This window comes from Trichophyton benhamiae (genome assembly GCF_000151125.1).
Source record: "Trichophyton benhamiae CBS 112371 chromosome Unknown contig01356.0, whole genome shotgun sequence".
Taxonomy (NCBI): domain Eukaryota; kingdom Fungi; phylum Ascomycota; class Eurotiomycetes; order Onygenales; family Arthrodermataceae; genus Trichophyton; species Trichophyton benhamiae.
Window position 1 is genome coordinate 292,822 of NW_003315100.1, and position 17,886 is coordinate 310,707.

The 17,886-nt window shown below is 48.6% G+C and overlaps 8 protein-coding genes across 8 annotated transcripts; 3 read left to right on the plus strand and 5 right to left on the minus strand.

Annotated features, from left to right (window-relative positions):
* Positions 1 to 180: 180 nt before the first annotated feature.
* Positions 181 to 3,528, plus strand: ARB_00484 (uncharacterized protein; the record flags this gene model as incomplete). The annotated part of the gene is made up of 5 exons (XM_003013253.1): positions 181 to 501; positions 557 to 1,933; positions 1,986 to 2,253; positions 2,313 to 2,800; positions 2,854 to 3,528. 5 exons carry the CDS (start codon positions 181 to 183, stop codon positions 3,526 to 3,528), a joined length of 3,129 nt encoding a protein of 1,042 aa, XP_003013299.1.
* A 328-nt stretch (positions 3,529 to 3,856) lies between these two features.
* On the minus strand, positions 3,857 to 4,630 carry ARB_00485 (uncharacterized protein; the record flags this gene model as incomplete). Its single annotated transcript, XM_003013254.1, has 2 exons — positions 3,857 to 4,454; positions 4,617 to 4,630. 2 exons carry the CDS (start codon positions 4,628 to 4,630, stop codon positions 3,857 to 3,859), a joined length of 612 nt encoding a protein of 203 aa, XP_003013300.1.
* A 313-nt stretch (positions 4,631 to 4,943) lies between these two features.
* On the minus strand, positions 4,944 to 6,691 carry ARB_00486 (uncharacterized protein; the record flags this gene model as incomplete). Its single annotated transcript, XM_003013255.1, has 4 exons — positions 4,944 to 5,113; positions 5,176 to 5,557; positions 5,734 to 6,342; positions 6,446 to 6,691. The coding sequence occupies 4 exons, from the start codon at positions 6,689 to 6,691 to the stop codon at positions 4,944 to 4,946; spliced, it is 1,407 nt and encodes a 468-aa protein (XP_003013301.1).
* A 343-nt stretch (positions 6,692 to 7,034) lies between these two features.
* Positions 7,035 to 10,113, minus strand: ARB_00487 (uncharacterized protein; the record flags this gene model as incomplete). The annotated part of the gene is made up of 3 exons (XM_003013256.1): positions 7,035 to 7,132; positions 7,188 to 9,809; positions 9,981 to 10,113. The coding sequence occupies 3 exons, from the start codon at positions 10,111 to 10,113 to the stop codon at positions 7,035 to 7,037; spliced, it is 2,853 nt and encodes a 950-aa protein (XP_003013302.1).
* A 1,105-nt stretch (positions 10,114 to 11,218) lies between these two features.
* On the minus strand, positions 11,219 to 12,554 carry ARB_00488 (uncharacterized protein; the record flags this gene model as incomplete). The annotated part of the gene is made up of 2 exons (XM_003013257.1): positions 11,219 to 11,629; positions 11,712 to 12,554. The coding sequence occupies 2 exons, from the start codon at positions 12,552 to 12,554 to the stop codon at positions 11,219 to 11,221; spliced, it is 1,254 nt and encodes a 417-aa protein (XP_003013303.1).
* Positions 12,555 to 12,730: 176 nt separating this feature from the next.
* On the plus strand, positions 12,731 to 13,451 carry ARB_00489 (uncharacterized protein; the record flags this gene model as incomplete). The annotated part of the gene is made up of 2 exons (XM_003013258.1): positions 12,731 to 12,904; positions 13,002 to 13,451. 2 exons carry the CDS (start codon positions 12,731 to 12,733, stop codon positions 13,449 to 13,451), a joined length of 624 nt encoding a protein of 207 aa, XP_003013304.1.
* A 616-nt stretch (positions 13,452 to 14,067) lies between these two features.
* ARB_00490 (uncharacterized protein) lies at positions 14,068 to 14,346 on the plus strand (the record flags this gene model as incomplete). Its single annotated transcript, XM_003013259.1, has 1 exon — positions 14,068 to 14,346. One exon carries the CDS (start codon positions 14,068 to 14,070, stop codon positions 14,344 to 14,346), a length of 279 nt encoding a protein of 92 aa, XP_003013305.1.
* Positions 14,347 to 15,245: 899 nt separating this feature from the next.
* ARB_00491 (uncharacterized protein) lies at positions 15,246 to 16,569 on the minus strand (the record flags this gene model as incomplete). The annotated part of the gene is made up of 3 exons (XM_003013260.1): positions 15,246 to 15,599; positions 15,666 to 15,984; positions 16,070 to 16,569. The coding sequence occupies 3 exons, from the start codon at positions 16,567 to 16,569 to the stop codon at positions 15,246 to 15,248; spliced, it is 1,173 nt and encodes a 390-aa protein (XP_003013306.1).
* Positions 16,570 to 17,886: the final 1,317 nt, after the last annotated feature.

Below are 17,886 nucleotides of genomic sequence, written 5' to 3' on the forward strand. Positions count from 1 at the left end.
ATCCAAGCCTCGGCCGCGACTCCAACGTCAAAGCGAGAGACACAACGGCGAGAGTAACTGACCACGAAGTCTTATCGACATCTACGGTATTTGCACGACCCGGCTGAGATGCGGTATGGGGAGCGCTGAGCCAAAAATGAGCCAATGCTTCACATGAGCTCCTGGTAGTCCGCCATAGCAATGTACTGGCCAAATGGAGTGCCCCGAGTCTATGCAGTCAACGGCCCGGAGATACAGAAACAGCAGAAGAGACAGCAGCAGCAAGAGGAGGAGGAGACCGAGCAGGATGACAACAGGACAGAAACTACTGCTGAGTCTGCGGACGAGGGGGAGCAGAGCAATGGATTGCTACAACACGAGCACCAGGAGATAGCTATCCAACATGCGGGAGACGCGGACGATGCTTGGGCGGATGAGCCCATTGCTGGACTTTGTGTCTCGAAGAGCGGAGCTTTATTTGCAACGATGACCAGGTCATCTTTGGCCATTTGGCAGACAAAGGTACGTCTCTCACTGAAAGATACTTATGGCATTTATGCTAACTCGTCTGATATAGCCCACAGCCGTCGTTGCGGCAATCAAGCGGTCTCATGTGTCTATCACGAACTATGGCCCGAATGTAGCTCTCCTGCTTCGACCAGACTCCGGTATCATCGTTGTACAGACGCTGGAGGGTTACTTGATAACGTATTCGATTGCGACTGATGCGCATTCCCACGTCTATCAACAGTTATTCTTACAGTCACATTCAAGACGGAACCTTCCATCCAACGACTCCCACGCAATCCGCGAAGTAAGCCTACGGTTTAGGGTAGCCATCAAAGTTGATGCTGGGATTAGCAAAGCTGTCGCGTTAGACAACGAGCTAATGGTTGCTACGACGAAACCTGCTGCTATACAATTAATACGGTGGACTCCGGACAGTAGCGGTAATCAAACCAGCACGGAGCTCCTAAGTCGCATTCCGTGGCTCTCAAAGAAGTCACTTGTTGTCGAAATGGTCTATGACCGTGCTATGAATCTTCTGTTATGGGTAACAAGTGATGGCCGGGTCTACGCAGTACAATACAGTTACCGGGAGGCAGATGAGTCCGGCTCATCCAAGGTCAATTTCACCGGACACAGATTTCACAATCCAGAAAATGATGGGCAACGGGCCCTCCAGGTTGCTGTAAATGCAAGATTTTCCCTTTTTGCCGTTAGCTGCGTTAACGGTGAGATATGTGTCTATGCAGCAAGAGATTACTCTGGCAATATTCCGCTATCCCACAAATTACAGATGCCGGCATCTGCAACTACAATGGGGAAAATATCTTTTATGAGCTACTCATATGATGGATACTGTCTTTTTGCAGGTTATGAAAATGGATGGACAACATGGAGTGTATTTGGAAAGCCAGGTGGCACCAGCTTCACAGCAGACAAGTCGCTTGCTGAAAGCAATGGGGAGACCTGGCTAACAGGAGTATCCATGGGTGCATGGATTGGCGGTGGCTCCGACATTCTGCTGGCCTCCTCCAAAGACAAGCGAATATGGTTATTAGAAGTTGCGCGCAGTGCCCTAACTGGCTGTTTTTCGTCTGCGAACCTTGCCCGAGCACTTCTTCAAACAGGAACCGAAATCATCCTATATCGTGGCCATGATCTTCCCGATTTAACAACTATATCAGGCAAGGACTCACTTTGGCACCATGCTCAATACCCTCCGGGATATCTCCACGCTCAATGGCCTATTCGTACATGCTGTGTCTCACAAGATGGTAGATATGTTGCTGTGGCAGGCCGGCGGGGCCTGGCTCATTATAGCGTTCACAGTAATAGATGGAAAACTTTCGATGATCCAAAAGTTGAAAATTCTTTCGCTATTCAAGGAGGGATGTGCTGGTACGGGCATATCCTCATTGTCGCTGTTGAGGGTGATTCTTCATACGAGGTATACAGTCCACAATACCCCCTTTACCAATCTCAAAACTAACTAGACATAGTTGCGGATGTACTCTCGCGAGTTGCCCCTGAATAATTCGTCAATACTCTACTCAGAACCTCTTCCAGCACCAGCAGTGTTCATTGGACCGTCGGGAGAGGACTCTCTCTTGGTTTATACGTACGATAATATATTATATCACTATGTTATAAACGCTGTTGGGACGAGAATTAGTCTCGTCCAAGTGGGTCAGATAACGTTTAATGGGATCGTGAGAGCACCAGCTCGTGTTCGCGCTATCAGCTGGATCCTACCTGAGGATCAACTTCGTACGCTATCCCCTTATTCAGTTTCTATATACAAATTTTTGTCTAATACATCTGTTTAGGTGACGGAGACCCATCTCAGGACGTTGCTGTAGCATCGGTTCTATTCCTTGTTGATGGGAAATTGGTTTTGCTGCAACCATCAGTGTCCCCCAACGGGGCATTGAAATACGATATGCGTGTTGTTGCTCATGATGTCGAATACTATATCCTTATGCGCGATCAACTATCTTTCAATTTTGCACCGCCAAACGACGAGCCCTCTTCTGGCGGACAAACCCCAGAGATCACGATTAATAATTCCCCTTCGGATATCTCACTCCGCGATTCTTTATGGGTCTTTGGTGGGAAGGACCTGTTTGTCTGGAGTGATATGCAGGATATACTTCGCCCAACTGGCCGATCAGTAGAAGGACCGAAGAACTTGCCTATCCCTACTGACTTTTATCCTATTTCTATACTGCTGAACAAAGGCATAGTTCTCGGTATTGAACCAGAAATTACTCAAAGACGTGATGTTACGTTCACCTTACAGAGATTTGCCATCAGAGTAAGTTCTTACTCGAATCATTAGTACCAGCTACTGTATACTGACGTGTATAGACCCAACTTTTCCTTCCATACGTCCTGCAGCACAACTTATCCTATTTTGACACACCATCAGCTCTCTCAATTTGTCACCATTTCTCACATCTGTCATACTTCCCCCACGCTCTGGAAATTCTATTGCATCACGTACTGGACGAGGCCGTAGATGACCATAGCATTGGAAACGCCATTGAGACCCCTGTGAAGGGGAAGCAATTACTACCCGGTGTGTTGGCATTTCTCCAGGCTGCCAACCCTCCTGAATTATACCTTGATATTCTTGTTCAGTGTATACGAAAAACCGAGTTACGATCCTGGAGAACTCTTTTCGCTTATCTTCCTCCCCCCAATGAGTTATTTGAACAAGCACTCAAGTTTAATTCGCTGAAAACGGCTGGAGGTTACCTACTTGTCTTGCAGGCTTTTGATGATATCGACGACGAAGATAGTGGAGATGGTTTTGACAAGATTGAAGACTCTGCCGTTCGTCTCTTGCGGCTGGCATCACAACGGGGAGACTGGGAGCTGTGCGGTGAGATTGCACAATTCCTCATTGCATTAGATGGTTCCGGCAAGGTTTTGAAACGTGCTGTTGTGAGGGTGGGCTTGAGAAGAGAAGGTCCTGGCAGCCCAGTTGATGTTGACGATGGCCCCATTCCCCGTTTTGGAATGCTGGACATTAGCCCGTGATTTTGACATAGAGTCGCTCCTTGCAGAGCGCAAAAGCTGGGAGTCATCTTTACACACAGATTTGGATCGCTTTGACGTTGTGGATTGCCCTTCATTTGGCAGCTTTCCCATAAACACTCTCGTGTCTACTGAGATGAATCGAGGGGTATACCCGGCCCTTTTATGGAATTTAAACAAATGTATATAATAAAATTGATGAAGCTTATATAGCTCGGAGTAGGACCTACACCTGCCTAACGAAAATGCACCCAGACCGGCAACCAAACATTTACCAATAAAGGGGAAGAGTCACATATCCAACCACCTTCCGGCTGTAGAATCACAAATATTAATCAAAGTTTAGCTTCCAAAGCCCGTCGCCCAAATAATGACCCTCATCCATGACAACGCCCTTCCCCTTCTTCTTAATATCCTCGGTTCCCACCTTCAGCTCACCAACCATGCATATTTCTTCCTTTCCTTCCGCCCTGATGGCTACTATTGTGCCGGCTTCTAGTGCATGCTCTGCGTCAGGCAAACTGCCGCCTGCAGATGTAAGTCCAGGAGCCATTAATGTAGCTCCTGATAGGACGAATCTGATTGCTCCTCGGTCGATTCCAACTGTAGGCATGGCATTGGGAAAGGCGTGGAGCACTCGTAGATGGGGAATTAGAGGACTGTCCATGGACTGGAAAAAGATGGGTTTGGAGTCTGCGATGTATAGAGTTACTCGGTCCGGCCTGTAAGATCCAAGATGATCAGTCATGATGTGTGCGTATAAGTGCGGTGGGAGATATATAGCATACAGCTTCATGGCTTCTAAAGAAGCCTTCTTTGGTAGAACTTCATCGATATATGGCTCGAAACCTGGATGAGTCTCCAGGAATTTCGCCCGTAAAGATCTTTGCACTGATGACTTGACTTTTGACCGTGCTCCCGCAGTTATACTAAGTCAATCGTCTTGTTAGTTATTCCAATGACTTCGAATTGATATAGAATATATAATTGACCCCGCGCGTCTTCAACGCCGCGGGGTAGCTATAGTTGATGATGGTGGTGGAGGACACTCTTTCTTCATCAGTACTCTGAATTTGCGTGAGGCTACATACTCTTTTTTAAACATCGTTATTGTGTGCAGCAGAATTTGATATATATCAAATATATGTGAGAATTATAATTGAAAGCTTTGGCTGTTGTGAAGACGCTTGCTGATAGACTTGGTCACATGATGCAACCTTGCGATGTCGGTGTTTACGTCGTAGGTGCTCGATATCATGGAATGGATAGAATTTACATATTAAACAAGCTAAAAGGCTCATAGTATTATTATTTTAACACGTTGATTCCCTTGACTAGTATTTTTATTAATATTACAGTCTGCAGCACTTAGATTTCTAAGGCTGGGGAAGGCTAAGTACGCAATTCATATGGCACAACTATGCCTTGGCCGCACCGGCTTTGATCAGGACGATATCTCCATCCTCGATAACATAATCTTTGCCCTTGGTGAGGACCTTACCAGCTGCTCTTACAGCAGCTTCATCACCGCACTCTTTTAGTACATCAAAGTTAAAAACAAGACACTGGATAAAGGTCTTTTCAAAATCTATGACGAAATATTGTTAGATATCAGTCAAGTCAAGGGAAGGCAGTATCGTATTAACATACCTGTGTGAATAACACCAGCGGCCTGTGGAGCCTTGGTGCCCTTGCGGATAGTCCACTGACGAACTTCATCCGCACCAGTAGTGAAAAAGCTGCCCAGGTTAAGACTCTGGCGCATGGTGACAATAATTTTTGGCAGGGCAGACTTAGTGCCTAGCTTCTCACATTCTTCAGCAGCTGCAGCATCATCTCCGAGCTGCGCTAGACGCTCCTCGAAAGAGACTGAGAGAGGAATAATGGGGTCACCAGGGGAGTTAGTTTTAATCCATTCGGCAACCTTTGGAATATATTTATTCTTCTGGCGGATATAATCCTTCTCGCTGAGGTTGACTAGGTAAACCACAGGTTTGGCAGTCAACAAAAAGAGTGGATTAATCACATCGACCTATAAGTCAACTAGTTAGACCTTGCAATAACATAGTATAGGATAGCAATGCAGTAAATTGAGTGGGTAGGTATCAACAATCAGCTTTGGATTTTATCTCACGAGGACCTTTTGGCCTTTCGACGAGCTGGGTTAAATGTCGAGCGTTATAGCTCTTATTCATCATAGGATGATACCATATTCATGTGAAGGTGGGTGGCAAGGGGAAAGGGAGAGAGAATTCCTACCTCTTTAGGACCCCAGTCACCTTTTCTGATATCATTACCTTCTTTAAGGAAAGCAAGGACTCTGGCGACAATCTCTTCTTCCTCTTTGAGTTTCTTCATCTCAAGGGACTGGCCGCCTCGTCTGGTCTGCTTGGACAAGCCTTCAAGAGCCTTCTCGACGAACTCAATATCTTTGATACGAAGCTCCTCGCTGATGATGTTTAGGTCACGAACAGGGTCGACATCACCCTCCACGTGCACGATCTCAGCATCATCAAAGCAACGTACAACCTGGAAGATGGCATCTACGGCACGGATATGAGACAAAAACGCATTTCCAAGACCAGCTCCTGTGGACGCTCCTTTGGTAAGACCAGCAATATCATATACTGTCAAGTTAGCCGGAACCTCTGACTTGGGCTTGTAGTGCTTGCACAGCCAGTCATATCGTTCATCCGGAACAATAACTCGAGCCTGCTCAGGATCAATTGTGGCATAGGGGAAATTGGCAGGGTTTCCCAGTGTAGATTTGGTGATGGCTTGGAAAAGGGTAGATTTTCCAACATTAGCCAGACCAACCTATGCGTCAACAGACTCGTTAGCCACCCGAAACAGGCGAATCAGAACAGGAGAAGCGAAATTGAGAACGACAGAACAGACCATAAGAAGGGTTCGCACATACTATACCGCTCTTCAGACTGTTGCCCGGCCGTCCAAGGAGGACCTTCTCCCGCTTGACAGGCTTCTTGGGCGCCATTTTCTTCTTCCTGCTTGCGAAGCCTCGAGAGCTCACTAGCGAGGGAGAAGTTCTGAAGAGAAGAAGCGTGAAAGAGCCAAAAGCAGGACCAGCTGCGAGTTGTGTCAAGGGGCGAGTGGGGGAGGAAGAGAAGAGCACCAGGGAGCGGGAGGGGGAGAAGAGAGGCTGCATAAATTTTGATGATGTTTTTATATTTGTCACTTTTCGCTGGTTTTTCTCTCTAAAAAAGTTTCGCGTTTTGCCCTAGAGAAGGAAAATGGTTATTCCGGCGGAGGTCACCTGCAACGGGCCGGCTTAGTAAGAACCTTAAGATAACTATCCATATTACAAGCACCTTTGAATGCGGGTATAGAAGGACAAGAGCAAAGAATAATGATAAAGAAACAAGAAGGGGACAAGAAGTGCCAATCTAAGACGATAGAGTACAGAGTGTTAAAATAAGAGAGCTATCCGCCGTCCCAGTTGAATGTAGCCCCAACCCTGAACTCCAAGCGGTAGACATGAAAAGAAACACTTAAACATCCATGGTATCGTTGTCATCCTGACTCTCGTCGAGTATGCCCAGAAGCTGAGCATACGGCACAGTCACCCGCTGCAGATCGCGATGTTTGCCTGTATAACAGGTTAGGATTTGTAAAAAGAGCGCTGAAGTGTTTGAGTAACATACCAAATGCTAGAATCACGTCCTTGAGGAGCGTTCGGCGGGGCCATCCACACAATGTTTCGGACTCGTTCACCCAGGACCGTTGCTCTGGCTGTCCTGGTTGACGGTTCTGCTTCGCTTTCTCATCCTCAATTACCTGGTCCTCGAAGACACCGCCAAGGATATCTTCTAATAGCTCTTCAGCCTTGAGTTTAGCTCCCTCTGCACCCAGTCGTTTGGCATACATAGAAAGGTACATGCGGAATTCTTCTTTGGCAGCAAGAGACAGGGTAGCAGCAACTCGGTTCTCCAGGTGAGCTATAGAGGCAGATGCTTCGAAGCCCTCGAATCCTTCGCGAGATAAAAGCACTTTGATGAGGCGTTGTAGGAAGTGTCCGCGTCCTCGGGCAAGGACTTCCTGGGTGGTGTTTCGTTCCAGGAACGGCACTATGCCGGCAGATACGGGGGCAACGGACTCTCCTTCTGCCTGACCACGGACCTGGACGTTGCCCACCGGCGCCTCGGTAGAGTTCCAGTATTGACTTGCCACAGCCCACCATGGCTCGGATAGCCGTTGCCAGGTATACAGTGATGGAGAGTAGCTGTATCCGTCTCCTGTCGACAAACCAACGATTATTCGACCTTCAGAACTGATTCTTGATGCGACGATGGATGGAACGGCGGTTGCATGACCTGTCATGGTATGTAGTGCTGCATCCAGTACTGGCTGGAGTGAAACGGGAGGATGGGGTGACGAAAGAGTACCGACATTCCATACATAGCACATCCCTACAGCAGTGATGCAGAGTACCCATGACTCCATACACTCTAGCACAACCGCCTGTGATTCAAGCACCAGGGCATTGATGAGACGCCTGCCAGCTGGTGTCCATATATATATGGAGCCATCTTCAGACGCTGCTGCCCAGAGCTTCTTGTTGCCAGTAACAAGTATCACAGCCTTGGGGAGATAATCCTGCCACAATGGCTGATCACCGCGATTAAGACTGATTCGTACCGGCTCCTTATCAACAGTGCGCCCAGTCAAACTTGCCTGGGATGGATTTCGCGCTTCAAAGACAATATCCACTCTGGCCTTTGAGCTGTCCGATACATCCTTCGGGTTCCCAAGATTATCTATACCTTGCAGGATATGACTTCGTATCTTTGGAACTGCGAGACGTAGTTGACTGATGGCCATGCAAGGATTAACCACTGCGGGTCTGATGAAACTGGGTGTTTCTTGTGGTCCACTGGGAGTGGGAACTGCAGGGACAAGTCCGTCCGGAGTGTTTGAAAGAATAGGTATAACGCCATTTTCTCTTGCAGTTGCTACTCTTTTCTCGGCTGAGTTTTCTTCGTCATCTTCTAGTTGAGAAAACTTTCGCCTATTGCCAAATAGTAACGCCGTCAACCCTCCCTTCGGTAGACCATCGAACGGTTTGGACAAGTCAAGCACTGACTGTGGTCCCTCTGATGTCCCCTGGGTGTTCATTGACGCAGCAACTAGCTTTGTCTGTGGAAGAGAAGATTGAGATCCCACTGCCCCAGAAACCAATAGTGGCGCAATTCGTTTCTTCCCATCTTTAGTATATGTTGGCCTTTGTTTCAACCTATCCAACTTCACAGCATATGGGTCCTGCTTTGCTTGGGCGGGCTCCGTTCCATTGGTAGTCCCAGTTTTGTTTGATTTATCGGCTTGGGCATTTTTCGGCACAGAGGTTACGGCTACGGCAGCATCCGCATCTCCGCTAACCGTACCGTCAGTATCAGCTTGACCATCCCCCATTAGCGCACCCATTCTGCCCTTTACTCCACGTAGTTCTCCAGCTTTGCTTTTCTCTTCAAGAAGCAAGCCGTCGGTAGACTCGACCATTCCCGCACCTCTTCGATTTGTTCCAAATTTTGACAGTGACTTTTCGTTCTCTTCAATGGGCATTGGATGGCCTAGTTCTGCGGTCTCAAATCGGACAGCAATGATGGCTCCATCAAGGGCGGTGGCAAACAAATTATTTCCATCAGGACTCCATGCCAAATCGGATATTGCCTTGACTGATATATCCTGCGCTATTACGATGGGTCGTGGGTTGCTGGTGATCCATATGCTTAGCGATTTATCTCCTCCAGCACACGCAATAACGGTGACCGCATTGTGGACTGGATTTCCGTGGCTATCCAACATAGGTTTTTGAATCGGCTGGGGTGAGTAGAGCCGGGGTGCAAAGGCGCAGACTTCAACTGGAGCTTCATGGCCGATCAAGTTGATATCACTTTCCCATGAACCCCGGTTTATAATTGCTACAGCGTTGACTGGGCCATTGACGGCGTTTGCAGCAGCTATATGGTTGCCATCTGGAGACCAGGAGCACCTTCGGAAATATGTGGTGAGAGGGGAATTCACGAACGGACTTTTAACTGTCTTTTCATGCACAAAATTATGCGTCTGGTCGTGGGCAGTGGAATTGGGTAAGGGGGAATTGAAACGGAAGATCCGAACGGTACGGTCATCACTGGCTGTAGCAAAGTATTTATTTGCGGGGTCAAAGGTGATTCCTTTGACGTGGCTCTGGTGGTTGAGGAGCGTCTTTAGTTTCTCAAAAGTATGGCCTGACCACACTACGACTTTAGAATCCAGTCCTACCGAGACTAGAATAGAAGAGTCATAGGACCACCCTAAGTCTTGGATATCATTATCATGGCCGATTAAGCGGCGAATAGTACGCCAGTTTTCCACAGGAGCGGGTTCATTAGATCCTATACCAGGACAAACCAATTAGTCTTAGAATTTTGGGGGTTTAAAAACGGGTTTGTCCGTACCGAAAGTCGCATGGGCGGTGGCATTCGCTTCTTGAGTGTACACACACACAATCTTATCGTCCGCCCCAGAAGCTAAGTATTTCCCATTCGGCGAGAAGCGAACCGTGTGAATTGTTCCGGAATGATTGCTCATAGAAGCCAGCTGCTTGGGTTTGTCGTCGTATGCCGGATCACCCGCATTGTATATCGCCTCTGTAGACCATATTCGAACGTATCCATCTATTCATCGCGCGCATACCCTGTTAGCCAAGTCCTGCATAAAAACGGGAGCAAAAAACCCCGAGAATTCCAAAATAAAAATTTCAAATGCCCAAGGCGGGACGGGACCACATTATGCAGTGGTGGTAAGTAATGGAGGTTGGTGTCGTGGCAGCTCACCTCCGGCGGCAGTAACCAGTCTCTTCCCGTCCGGTGAAACGTCACAGCTGTATACTTCGAAATCTTTCCGTTCGCCTATTTAAGAGGATCTCCAGCAAGCGTGGAGAGAAATGGTCAGTAAAAGTTTGATTTCTGATAATGCCGAGTTTTTTTGATAAGGATGAAGACGAGTCCAGACCTCCATGCGTGAGCCAAACAGGTTTTATGATACGCATTTCAATTATCGACCGTGTATTTGCCCTTGTCTTGGTCCTGGTGGATTCAGGCCTCGCGAACCCGTGGGCAGAAACAGATACGGATTGCTGTTTGGAGGGAGTTCGAGTGTTTGGGTTTTAGGTCAACTTGTTATCGCGTGAGAAGCGCGAGCATAGCTCCAAGCTGGAGAAGCTTCACCGGGGCAGTTAAGCGAACGGGGCAGCCTCGCATTACCTGCGCGAGGCAAAGCAGGGGATAAATAAGACGAATCAGCTTCTGAGAGACGAGCCCGGGGGATTGTCGGATGGACCAAGGAGCGATTGTAGTCGAGTTGCAGTTGGTTATCACAATCGATATCTAATTAATTATTCTTCTTTGGGAGTTTCGACGTTGGCTTGCTTCATGTGACGAGGCGGCTTAGGTCAGCAGGCAGCGAGTGAGCATAGCTTACGGTGCAGGGGTAACGGCGGAGCAGATAGCAAGAGAGATGGTTATGTGCATTTATTCGTGGAATCTATCTAGTTGCCATGATATTAAACATTATAAAATCTATCAAAGGTGGTATCAATACTGAAGAAGCGAAATCAAATTTGGCAAAGAGTAAAACACCCGTCCTTACGACTTCTCATGGAGAAGGCAAAGATGAAGAAGAAGAGAAGGGCAATTCATGAAACAGGCTTCAGGCTGGAAGGCTGTATTATAGCAGATGATCGGGCTACCTTAGCCTCCTTGGCCTTCATCTCTTCGATCTCAGACTCTTCGGCTTCGGATCTCTCGTCCTTTGCGATGTTGTGCACCACAAAGCGGTAGGCGATGCGCACAAGCAAGAAGAGCCAGAAGAGGTTGAGAGCCTGGAGCGAACCCAGCAGGAACAGGAAGAAGAACTTGGTGTAGAGACACTTGAACTGGCCTGCTTCCCAGTCAAGCTCGGTGGGGCCAACGGTATCAAACTCGTTGAAAAGGGAGAAGATGATGCGTAAATTCAAGTAGTTGCGCATGTAGATCCAGGTAGCGATAGTGGCACCGACGAAAGGCCCTACCAGAGGGCTGTCGATGTAGTTGAGTGACTTGGATGACTATACGGGTATCCGTGTTAAAAGGGCCATGTTGTTCGTTATAAAGAAAGAGGAAATGATATTAGGCAAAGTTGGAACTTACAGCAAGGAAGAAATCACTGATGTCATGGGTTATGTAGACCGCGATTCCGACATAAGTGAAATGAAAACGGTAGCTTAGGGAGATAAGAACTAGAGTAACGATGTGATGCGTTACGAGCTCCCTAAAGTCCTTTCGCCTCTTCTCCATCCCGAGCAGCATGACTACCGCCTGCTGCGCCCAATAGGCCGCCTGGAACAAGTAGTAGAACTTGAAGCCAGCGTCGAGCGTCAGATGAGGGGCAGCCTCATACATTCCACGGGTATTGAAGTACCAGACTGGCGAAGTGCTCATCACATAGAGCCCTGCCGGCCCCATTATGCCAAAGTAGAGGGCGGTATAGGTCTGTTCCATGAATCGGAGCCGCTTACCCCGCGATTTCAGGCCGCAGAAGATAGCCAAGGGCCGTAGTAACTCTTGCATGACAAACTCTCGAGCAACCGAGAGGACGATGGTATAAAAGGTAACGAGTGCGATGTCCCATGGACCCTTGGCATATTGTACAGGTTTCGTGGGGTCTGACCGCTGCTGTTTGTAGGAGAGGAATATAAAACGATGAAAGACGTTAGATTCAGTGGGATTAACGCCGTACAAGAAGAGAATGGCGAGCAGAGGAACAAGCGGGACGGTCCATGTATGCCGGACCACAAGGTGCTTGCAGCGATGCAGCAAAGAAGGCGTCCTCCCGAGCCTGCATAGCTTCCTCTCCTCGATGGTCTGTAGTATATGGCTGCTAGAAGGGCTGGTGAGCGTCCGGCGTCTGCGAGTGATGCCCTTCCCGTTGGTCACTGAAGATATCCGGTTGGTAGGAATGTGGAAGAGCGTAGTTGACGTGGGAGAAGTCATCATTGCTTCTTCCGACGGCGGTCCTCTTGGGGCCACGATAACAGCCGCCGCCGATGACGTTGGATCGGAGAATTCCCACCTGGTTCACGGCTGGATGTACGGAGTAACAGGGGGCGCGCAGTCGCGGTTATGCACCTTGGGCGTAGGGGAAGTCTGTCGGGTGTTCGGTGTAAGGGATGCAGCGCACGGAGTTGGTCAAAACGAATGTCAACGCCTGGACGAGACAAGGCGAGGCGGCAAAAATAAAAGAGCGAGCGGACGGGTCTCGAGGGACGGAGATGAAGAGTTTTACCCTGTTTCGACGGGCAGAAATGAATGTCGCGGAATGCAATTCCAGCGGTCGACGGGAAGTATAGCCTCGTTCAGGGGTAAATAAATAAATAAACCTCCCGCCAGTCAGATAAAAGCGCGGGAGCCCCTTTTTCTTGGTGTCGCTCTTTTTTCCAGGCCCCTGCACCGACGGCTCGGGCGGGAGACGACGAGCAGAACGAGGGGAGGCCAGCGGTCAGCGCTGACGGGCCGGGAGAGAGACGATGGAATGAACCTCCCTTCTTCTTCTTCTCCCTTTTCTTCTCTTCATCTTCTCTTCTTCTATTTCTCTTCTATTTTTCTTCTTTTCTGGGTGTTTTTTTTTTTTTTTTTTTTTTGTTTGGCGGAGAGTCACGTGAAATCCAGACTTTCTCGGCCTTTTTTTTTTTTTTTGATATCAAAAAGAAGCAGAAGAAGCGAAGACGAAGAAGAAGAAAGACGAGACAGAGAAGAAAAGAGAAGATTGAGGGGATGATGATGCCGATGATGATGTACAGAGCTGCAGCGACGGTGCCTGTCGGGTCGGAGTCTGTCTGTGGAACTGTCTCCAGCCGGCTTCTCCAGGCAGTCGACCGGCACGCTGGCTAGCCACTCCGTACTCCGTCCAGCCAGCGCATCGCATCGCACCGGCCGCTCCCCAGCAGGCCGTTTGATGAGCCGGCGGCCAGGCCAGAGCAGCGTCTTCCGCGGTCCAGCAGCTTCCAACGGCTTCTTCTTAAACGCCTGGCTTCAGCTGCCCATCCTCGCGCGGCGCCAGGGTCGACACCGCCGGCCGTGGGGCTTGCTGGGCTCCGCGGCGCCTCTCGGCGAAAAGTCGGCATTCACGTTCTCCTTCGGCCGTTTCGACAGCAACTAACGTACCTAGGCCTAGGAGGAGCCAGTCAGTAAGAGTGAGGACAAGGCAGAGTTTTCGCTCTCTTGTTGTCGTTGTATTCGCCTGCTGCTTGCTCTGTTTTAAATCAAAAGAGGACGCTCAGTTCAAGAGCAAAAACACGCAGATAGCACAGCTGACGCTCCTCAGGACACTCGCCTATTATGACCAGCGCCCGTTTCCTGGACAGTGATACCTGCGCTTTCCACCATAGACCATAGAGCCCCCATCGTCTCGTCTCTCCTCCAGCCTTCACACAGCATCTGATAATCATAGCGAGAGCCCCTGCATCAAAAAAGTAAGTAGTCTGCTCCATCGGGAGACCGCTCTGATATGGCTGACCGGCCAGCAGGAAAAACGTCCACTGAGCTAGCCACCATGATTTTCACCCGCGGCATCAGCTTGACCAACTTCTTCGTCGCCTCCTCCGCCCTGTGCTTCCAGGTGTTCGTCCTATACCCCTGGCACAAACAGCTCGACGAGGCCTTCGAGGACCTGAAAAAGGAACATCTGCGGGTTCTGAACACCGAGGCGTCCCGCATCGATGAGCTGAAGAAGCTCCAGAACCAGCTCGTTGATCTCCAGGAGAAGAGAAAGAAGTGGTGGGCTTGAAATATGATACGACGCATGCATAGCCACGGAGCATGGGAGAGCCATACACACACAAAACACACAGACACACACACACTGGGCACTTTGATTCTGTCTTTTGGCGGGTGCTTTTAATTCACTTATGGCCTGGTCTATAGATGGTCTGGGTCGGATAGAGGTCAGCTTTTTAGTCCACATATAGACTCGTTGAAAATACAATCCACATTCCATCACGTCTAGATGACCTGATCTGCCACCTTGCAAGACCTAGGCGTAGGTACCGTGTAGGACAAAAGATGCATAAAGTACGGAGTAAGCATCTCCTAGTGTAGCTTTCCGACGGTAAAATCTAGACTCCTTGTCTGCTATGCACTTAAAAGTAACTTAGTTAGCTCGGCGAAGAAACACCTCGTACGGAGGAACAGCCACGGGCTGCTTGATATCAGCCGGCTTTCGCGCCGGCGGCAGACAAGCATCCGCCAACCGAAGCTTGTTACACCGAGCTGCCCCCTGGGGTATGTTTGCATCCCGCAGCCCCTGTCGATGACTACCGGGTTTAGACACTAGGCAAAAACAAACGTCGACTTCAACACATACGGGGGCAGACCATGCCAGATGCCATCCTTAGCCGCGTTTGAAGCCTGGTTGTGTGGAACAGGTTACCACCAGGTCATCTGGGTAACTGCGGGAGTCTACGGAGTACTGAGATAGCTATAACAAAGCTTTGCCAACCCATTTCCTAGTTAGTTAACTAAGTAGTTAGTTACGTAGCTTATGTGCCTCAAAAACACTTCGTCGCATTAATATTCGATATCTCGAAAGAGCCTAGAAGATGCAGACCAAACCCAACCCTGCCGCCACCCTACCGCCAGAACAATGCACACTAAAACACAAAAGATGAAAGAGTTAAAAAATCTAGGTCATGTCAGCCTCAGTTCCGACTCTGATGTTGCGTCCGCGGACCGAATGCTTGAAGGTTTCGATACATTGTTGGCTTCATACGTTATGTATTTAGACACCATCACCCCCTTCTTATCCAGGTCTACAAACTCGATGCCGTTTGGTGTTGCGGAAGCGACGGTCGTTGTCGTATGGTAGCTGTTGAGAATTCCGCCGTTGCCATCACTAACATAACCGTTGTCTCCTCGCCGTCCGCGAGACCGGGAGTTGGAGTATCCAGAAGAATGGCCGCCTCGTTGGGAGGACCATGTGCCCAGGACTGCGGGGAGGTAGCGGGCGAAGAATGGCTTGACAGAGGCTAACGAAGCAGCAATCTAGTTGGATGTTGTTGTCAGCTATACAGTATTCACAATTCTAGCCAGAGGGGATTTGGAACATACAACGCCGAGGTACAGCTCGATGGTGCCTGAGATCCAGACGGGGTAGGAATCCCAGGTTTTGTCATACGAGACGTTATATGCATGAACATAGTAGGTTTTGAAGCTGCCTGCAATACAGACTGCGAAACCGGCGCCGAAAAGGAGGGCTAAGACAATACGCTGTCTGTACGGCAACTTGAGGCCCATGACAGTCGGTATCGGCAAGATAACAACCAAGAGATCCGTGAAAATGTTAATGATTGTACCGATCAGGAGATGTGCCGTTTCGTTAATGCATTCCTGGGGGTGGAAGCTTAGAGTCCAGTACGCTGATATTGGGCTAGATCCGATTCAAGTTAGCTGCTGGCTGTTTTTGTTTCCATCTATACAGATCAAATGAGAGTGTTGATCAGGGCAAACCATACCGGCAGGTGAAAATAACCACAATGCAAAAGATGACCATTTCAGCAGCAACGACGGCAATGGTAATCCAAACGAGCCACTTCAAGATCTTTGAATTTATCCCGAAAATCATTTTCCGCGTAAAGAAGAGGAGGGATAGCTTCGTGAGAGCGCAGCTGACGCCAAACAGACACTCCAATGCCATGGTGAGCTTCAGTCCCAGGACAAGCTGGTCGAACGGTACATCGTAGACATGTCGACTCCATCCATACTTGATCGTGCCCAGGACGGTAATTACACCACAGGCAATGGCCGGGATTGCTGCAGCAACTATGAGTATATCATCGGTACCAAAACTTTTGGATATTCGAATACGAGTGAACAAGCGGATAGCAACGACAGCGGCAGTCAATGGAGCGAATATGGCAGTCAATATAATCAACCCAGGCCCTCGGAGTTCTTTTGGATGCTCATAGTTCGGCCGTGGCCAGGACATAAGCACTTTCTTTGGAGGGATCTGCATGGTGTCCGATAGCAGCTGGGCGTGGACGACAATACCACAGCCACATAATCGTTCGGTATGGTAGTTGAAGAAGTGAACGCCGACAGCAGTTCATGATCACACCCTGGCCACGGTCAAGTATATGAACGAGGAGAGCAAAACAAAAACAGGGAGGCTCTTTTAACGGTGGAGACCCATACGGTCGATCGGGAAGCGCGTCGTCAACTAATAAGGTCCCACCGGTCCTGTCAGTTACCAAGATTTCCAGAACTCTAGTCTCGTGGTCTGACGAGGTTTAACGGAACTGCAGGCGAAAATCTTGAGAACGGACGAGAGGGCCATATGGGGCATCAATTTGTTCCTGGACGATCAGGCGTGATCGGCAATCTTATAAATTTCGTCGAGATAGTCCTTGTCCGGATAGCAATTACCACGAAAAAAATTTTTTTTTCTTTCTATCTCGCCATTCCGTAGTCAACAAGACAGGGCTGTAGACAAGGATTCGGTAGACATCGCCATGGTTCGAGGTGGGCTGTAGCCGTGCTAGAGACCCAGAACGCCCAGCCATATAATAATGCTTCGAAACCGACGACCAAGGCGGATTTGGGTCCATCCGACGTATGAGGAGCCAGCCAAGACACTTCAGAGGTAAGGCTCCTCTATATGTGCAAAGTGATATAGGTGATTGTCTTGTGCAGAGCTGGAGATACTCCGTATCTCGAGAATGTAATATATGGGTAGACAGTATATGAAGAACTAATAATGTTCAGGATGGTATCATCGGAATTCAACCTGCCAAGATAACGGCTGTCTTTCCTTTAGATGTATAATTAATTGTTGTTGGCAATTCTCAACCGTCAATAAATAGATCTGCGGTTTGAAGTCATTCATGAGGTAATAATGGAGCCATATTCAGCCCATTGTCTAGGAATAGGAATGATTGCAGAACAAATTATATGATGAGAAGGGATATGTCCAGGCTGCCGATTGAGATACAAACGGAGCACCGGCAACAAGGAGGGCGATGATGAGACCAGGAGCAGCTGCAAGTATCCAAACTGCCCCAGCTTTCTCGAGCACTGAATGGCCATCAATGTGGAGAAAATTCTAATGCAGTCTGCATCTTCTGGGTCACCAATTCCAGGGTTTGAAGCATTATTTTGACTCTGTAAGATAAGTATCAAAAAAGACAGTTGTTGCTAGCGAGCGTGTAGTCAACGTGTAGCATGATGTCCTTCTCGACGCAGACTTTCGCCACATAAACACGGGAAATTGGTCATAATAAGATTTTCTGTGACTTGGAGATCCTAGTCCTAACTAACTAACTAGTTAGTTAAG